Source organism: Sphaeroforma arctica (assembly GCF_001186125.1).
Source record: "Sphaeroforma arctica JP610 unplaced genomic scaffold supercont1.236, whole genome shotgun sequence".
Classification (NCBI taxonomy): Eukaryota; class Ichthyosporea; order Ichthyophonida; genus Sphaeroforma; species Sphaeroforma arctica.
This window is the reverse complement of record NW_014040322.1, coordinates 99,350-105,956: the sequence shown is the minus strand read 5'-3', so window position 1 is coordinate 105,956 and position 6,607 is coordinate 99,350. Positions and strand designations below refer to the sequence as shown.

Below are 6,607 nucleotides of genomic sequence, written 5' to 3'. Positions count from 1 at the left end.
GTTGTATATAGCAGTGTTCCACAGCGTAGTTCTCTGTTATGATGTACAAACATTGTTTGCCAATTATCGGTAAAGAATCATCTGCCGACTTTCAGCAAAACAATGAATGTGTATTTTTGTTTGACCACAAACGCAAACGCTAACTACGACACCTGTCTGTTTCACCTTGCTACGTATACCAGGGACCATGCCGGCGGCTATGGGTTTGGCGCTTGCAAGCTATGTCATCTGCGACTTAGCTCAGAAACCTATCGGGTAGGTAGATTGGTTTAGCTGTCGATAGTACAGTGGTCTAACCGACTGAGTGTATCGCATTAGATTGCATTGTCGCTCCACTGTTGTTTTCATTTTCGCCCTGGTATGCCTAAAAAAAGCCCCATATCTCACTTAAATTCACCCTTCGTTCATGCCAACTCTCCAGGCAAAAGCCGCTGTTCTGGCCGGTAGGACCGAATTTCATGCGGAAGATGCATGCCCGAGTGCGAGCCAAGGCGCAGAAGGCTGGTTTGTGGTATGTGTGATCGCACCATTTGGCTGAGACATACATTGTGATTTGCTACAAACTGTAGAGCATCTATTCCCTCGAGATTCATCTGCGTGATTTGGTTTCGACTATCATATAGAACAACTGTTTGACCGTTGACGTTGAGGGGATACTGTCCACTTGTGCTGTTACTGCAACGCGGGTGTAGGCATCCCAATCGCCCATGCACACCCTTAACTCTAAGCCTTAAACCGTTGACGATCTTGACAGTTGAAGGTGGATTGTCTACTTGTGTTACTGCAATCGGCAATGCAGACGTAGGCAACCCAATCGCCTATGCAAACCCTAAACAGAAACCCAAAACCCAAATTCTTAAACCCTTAATACTTGACGTGGCACGTGTGTGTGGCAGTGCTAGTGCCATTGTCACCATCTGTTTTATTGCTAGCATCAATTGCACTGTACATATCTGCCTCTATCCTTTGCGTTGAACCCATCGTTCGCTCAATTAGATTGTGTTCTGAGTAGACCTTTTGCGTATTTCTATATCCCCGCTGAACAATCGTCCGTTGAATACCACTGCGCAAGTGTAGTAGTAGTCTGTTTTTAGTGGATACGCTTGTTAGGTGTAGCAGAAAATGCCTACTCATGCCTGTATGTCTGGATGGATCGCGATGACTTGTTTTCGCGGGGGCTGCTAACATCCCTGTGCTCGCACACGCGCATAGTTTCACGTCATACAGGGGCGTGTTCAACATGTGTGGCCCTTGATTCCTGGATACGGAGAGTGACCGTTTATTCCCATTGCTGTACGCGAACTAATTAGTCAATTTCCGCCCAACCCAACCCTAGAAATGCGAATGGCTGCTTGTCAGTCGGGTTCACTTGCGCTGAGGGTATAGGGTCGCCTTCCTTCTACCGCATACACCTTCGGCGTGTGTTGTATAGTTCGTTCTTGTACCATTTCCCTGCCATGTGTATGTGTCCCTGACTTCGCCTGTGCCAACTCTCTCCTTTGTCCTGCTAGGTGCGACGTCGATTACGAGGAAATGGCGTACGTTGTCACCCACATATTCCGCGGGAGGAGTGTCTTGGTGAGTTGCTTTCTTTTTGTTATGCGTATTCGATAAGGCCAAGGAGCGTGGCCCACGTTCTGTGCATGCTGCTGTCAACTGCAGCAAAAACCTTTAAATCCTATAACAGTCAGGCAGTGATGGTGTACTTTAAACCAAGTTAAAGTTACAATATGTATTTCCGTGTCCCATCAAGATAATGTTAGGTTCTAGGGTGAGGTTTAGTTACCATATAGTCATATCTGTGTGGCCCGTAGTATGGGGATACCCTATTGAAGTGCGAAGGAAATTCCTCGGGTTGAAATCTTAAGGATAACGGAGAAATAGTTATACGGCTTCAGCTATTTTGGGAACAGATTATATTCAACTTGATATGACCTGAATCGTACACCGCTATTGGGTCTCATACCACACCCGTGGAGTTGGATCGATCAATACCATCCCAATCTTACTATCTGACATACTACAGTGGTGTACGTTCTACAAACTTAACATAACTTCAATTTCACTTGGTCCATCTCTCGATTTTGGTTGACATCTTGTGATACAGTCTGGGTCCAAAATACACCCCATATTGGTGAGATGGGACAATTCGAAGCCCTTTGTGCTTGAAAATCTGGTGCAGCTGACCGAAGAAGAGGCTTTGCTCCACCGGAAAGTGGAGAAAATCGAAGGTATGTGGGTAGGATACAGCATGTCGTTTATATTGTACACATATGTGGCTGTCTGAAAGTATATTAAAGAGTCAATACATGTAGTCATAAACTTGTTCGTGTATGAATGCTATACCATTGTGTGGCTTGAAATTCTTATGGCTCTGCTGTTCGCGTCGTAGCAAAAGATGAGTTCCTCAGTTGATGCCATTTACTTTCAGATCGCCCGACGAAATGTTTGGCACACAGGCTGATATGAGTGCTCTATTGACACCAAAGTCTAGTCTATTCATGTGAAGCGGCACTTGTTCACGTCAATGAGTCATCCAGAACACATATATTACCCGAATATATGCCAGGCCTTGAAATCTGACAAAGAATTGTATCACACTCACGCATACACAGATTTGCACCCGGAATACCGCAAAAAGGTCCAGAAACTTCTGGCCGAGGTGCAGGAGTACTCGAACTCGCTCAAGGATACCAAGGAACAGTATTATCAGAATTATAATGGTATCACAAACCTCTCACGCGAGTCGCTCGCAGGCACTGAAGTGTTCAATAACACCGTAGCGTAACTTGCAAGTGGTGCAGAAACGTTTCTCGTCCCAAATTTAATGTTTAAACATAGTCCACACCGTTGATATGTAGCGGTGTAGGTGTAGCTTGGGAAACACGGTTGCTGTCAGCAAAGTCTATACGTAGATAGCCCGTACAGGCGCCTATGCACACCCCTGCACAACAAGAACAGAACATATTTACAAACCGAAATAAATAAAAGTTTCAGTTTTAATGTCTGACGGAATCTTAGGTTCCGCAATGTTATACGAATTTCCTCCAGATAGCACTGGAAGCTATTCAATTACATACTTAGCCGAATCCATGGTTCTCCAAAAAATTTCCTTCCTTTTGGGATATTATTGCAGACACATTTACGTACGACAGCAAAACCTAGTGAGTTTAGTGCAGGTCAAGTATGATGAATATAGTCCATCTTGGCGATCTACTTCTCCTAAGTGGGATCCACCATCTGTGAAATTGATGTGGACTAAATTTAACTTCATTGAAAGTCATTCGTACACTTAGAAAGATAAAAAGCATTTTGTATTTGGTAGACAGTCACAACTATGCCATTCCGACAATGGAAAGATAAGACAAGATTGGGTGCAGTTATCATTGCTATAGGAGATTCACATTCTTTGGTTCAGACTGTTTTAGTATCGGGCATTCTGTGGCAGCACACACTCGCATCAGTGTCTTGATATGGGAGTATATAGGTTATTATTTTGGTAGGGAGGCAGGCAAGCCAGCTTCCGATGGATATCACAGGCTGAATCACTATATCTATGAAATAGAACCCCTCAGGTTTATTTCTACGGGGGTGTTGTATAATCGCGTTTGCCACCAGCTCTCTGGCGTACTCGTACAACTCCTGGCCTGGCTGGATTGTAAATCAGGGACACTGTACATTGCAAAGCGCAAATCACTGTTCTCGCTCCTGTTGTGATATGGCAAATCTCAGTTGTATTTGAGTGCTTTGCGGGTTTCTCTTTGTCCTCATAACGCGCGATACAAAAGTGCAGACAGAAAATTCATTTATAAAGCGAATCAATTGTAAGTTCTCCGCTTGTATCTATCTTAATTAGACTCGAAATACGAAGAAAATTCCCTCCAGATGGGGCAGAAACAATACTAATTATGGTCTTCTAAGCTTATTCAGTGAAGGCATGAGAATCTTCGTTTTGTTTCGAGGTTATTGGTAATAACTTTCAAAGGCAGATTTGTCTTCTTTGGAATAAGTGAACAATTGTGATCTATGGAGTTGCGATCTCTTCTAATATGTTCATCGAAGGCCTGACCTTTGAGCCGATAATCGAAAGCCCCCCATAAGACGAACAAGGCAATCCCTCAATCCAAGGTCCAGTCTCAAGCTATCACCGCCACATATTCAATTGCATGTGGCTGGTAGTTAGATTACTCACGCCATGGTGTTGTACTGATTGGCCAAACGTTGGCTTCATACGGAGTACGGAACTATTGCTATCGGTGCCGAACAATACAGTGGTTTGTTCATTTCTGGATTCTCGTACCTCTCGTTCATGTGTCAACCAACAGTTTCCACAAAAACCTTGCTGAGTAGCCTAAGGTTTATAATAGATGTTTAACGGTACTCGTATATTACTTAGACCTTCTGAAGGGAGAGAGAAAATAAAAAAGTCATCCTTCTCCTCAGAGGCTTTGAAGAGACTCCCATCCTCCAGATGGTCATGTATATGACGTCTTTTTTAGCATCAAGCGTTCCATTCTTTCCGTTCAGAACCATCGCATATATCGTAGTGCCAAATTGTAATGAGGTGAGGTTGACAACAAAGAAGTGCACATTTGACCATTTAAATCGCTCCAGCAAAATAGCCCGCGCACCTATCTTGATATTGTCTTAGATCGTCAGGTGCATAGTCAGTCTGTATCGCAAACTTTACAATAATAACTCCTGACAAGCTTATCACTTCGTGATTAGCGAGAATCAGTCCCCTGTTGCGGGGAGGACAACAACGAAGTGCGGGAAGTGATTACAAACATTTGAATTGTACGAACCTCCACATCGACTTTAGTATACCAATTTCGGTACTTTTATGCAAACGCAGCCTCCTCCAACTACATTCACATTCCCATTGATCATTCGCCAGGGCTCTCGGTTAGAATGCAAGAGACCGTCAAGAGAGAGCTTAGGATCATTTACAAAATAAATCCTAAATGAGAACGGGCATCGTCATGCGCTACCCCACATCGGGACACGGTAAGGCCTGCGTCGATGTATCTACGGGCGTTTGTATTTATCTGCACGATCATCCCGCCGCTGCGTATCCACAGCGCTTCGGACGCCCTGATAAAAAACACGAAACGAATACGAAATAGGAACGTGAGTGACGCACCGCATATACAGACGGTACTACATGTTGCACCAGTGGGCCATTGGCTCAGAACAAGATACACAGACACGAAGTACAGGCATAAAATATTCACAACTGCTTAAAAATAACTCGTTGTTGGTACGTTTTCATAACTATCAAAACCACTTGAACGTTTTCAACAAACGCTCACACATCTCGCTGGCTCAAGAACAAAGGCAAGCAAGCAAGCGTGTCTTTCCCAATTGGTATACAAATTGAAGCATCCATGTGCACCGCACGGCCTTACCTGAATAGCTTTAGACGCTGCATCGCTCGCGCCTATTAACGGCCGTAGTACAGCCACAGGCACAGCTCGGATGACAGACTTGATTGCCCCGTGTGTACCCACTCTATAAATAGAACAGTTGATAGGAGTATAAAATATTCGGGTTTAGGCCTTTTTTTAGGGTTTATATCATTTGGGAAGAAACCAGTTCCGGACCATGCGTCCAATGTTGGCACGTTCCTCAAAGCTGATATTTGGCTAGCAACAGATGTAAAAACGCTCTATCCATGGCTACGTTTTATAGACAGAGATAATTGGAGGATATACAGAGCTGGCGTTTCCAATAGAGAAGTTTCGCGAATCCCAATTCCGGGATAATGCTACTGTGCCCAACAAATATAAGCGTGCTTATATATACTATAACATGATCGTCTATCGTTCGATTTTTCAGCAGAAACGATACCTTTTGTACTCTTGGATCGGAACCATGACTATCGTCGTCACCGCTCGATTTACCTCTCTCGTCAGACTGTTGTATCCTTCGAGGAATCCTATTGTATTTTAAGGTTTTAGGGGTTTAGAGTTTTAAGGTTTTAGGACGCATAGAAAAGACAAGTTCTGGAGACACTTTGAGATTTGGCATAAAATAGAAACAAAAATAGAAATAAAAATAGAATTAGTTAAATCTGAACATCGTGGAAGTATACGTATGGAAACTGTATAGAGAGAATGCACGTAAATGTAAACACACAACCATCCATTCAGGACAGAAAGAACACCGATATATATGAGACTGGGTCAAACCATAAACCCTAAACAGACAGCAAAATTAGCAAAGGGGATTCCAGTGCAGCAGGAGTGAAGCACTGAGATATTCACCTTAAAATATGGTTAAGCACTTCTCTTCAAATTGATGTGAACTCCCACATGTATCTATAAATATATAACTACAACCATATTTAATGGTACCAGTGACCAGACGCTTACCATCGGTGACTCCTGATGGCTGGTGGGCGTTCGTGGTCTCATCGGCGATGTCTTCAAACACTGCAATTCGGAGAGATTCGAAATAGTGGGATTAACTATTATTATCGGAACAGACCATGCCAAACATTTTGCAGGGTTTCGTACAACAATAACAATAGATATAACTTTAGCAATAGCACAAGCAAAATATAAATAATCAACTAGAAACAAACTCATATATATACATATATATA

General features: G+C 43.2%; 2 protein-coding genes across 2 annotated transcripts in view; one reads left to right on the top strand and one right to left on the bottom strand.

The window, feature by feature from the left end:
* The first annotated feature begins 181 nt into the window (after positions 1–181).
* On the top strand, positions 182–2,978 carry SARC_04302 (hypothetical protein). The gene is made up of 5 exons (XM_014301888.1): positions 182–255; positions 422–511; positions 1,512–1,578; positions 2,108–2,231; positions 2,616–2,978. The coding sequence occupies exons 1-5, from the start codon at positions 188–190 to the stop codon at positions 2,786–2,788; spliced, it is 522 nt and encodes a 173-aa protein (XP_014157363.1). The 5' UTR covers positions 182–187; the 3' UTR covers positions 2,789–2,978.
* Positions 2,979–5,028: 2,050 nt separating this feature from the next.
* The window catches only part of SARC_04301 (hypothetical protein), a gene marked incomplete at both ends in the record, with an annotated part of 10,595 nt that continues 9,016 nt past the window's right edge, over positions 5,029–6,607 (bottom strand). Inside the window, 4 exons of the mRNA XM_014301887.1 lie at positions 5,029–5,094; positions 5,409–5,511; positions 5,851–5,938; positions 6,375–6,434. Of these exons, the coding sequence (XP_014157362.1) occupies positions 5,029–5,094; positions 5,409–5,511; positions 5,851–5,938; positions 6,375–6,434 (317 nt within the window). The remainder of the gene's footprint in view (positions 5,095–5,408; positions 5,512–5,850; positions 5,939–6,374; positions 6,435–6,607) is intronic.

Excerpts from the sequence above, each read along its gene's own strand:
- SARC_04302 (XM_014301888.1), top strand. The coding sequence starts at position 188 with ATGCCGGCGGCTATGGGTTTGGCGCTTGCAAGCTATGTCATCTGCGAC. Across the intron at positions 256-421 it reads TTAGCTCAGAAACCTATCGG|GCAAAAGCCGCTGTTCTGGC; the intron begins GTAGGTAGATTG and ends CCAACTCTCCAG. Across the intron at positions 2,232-2,615 it reads GAAAGTGGAGAAAATCGAAG|ATTTGCACCCGGAATACCGC; the intron begins GTATGTGGGTAG and ends ACGCATACACAG.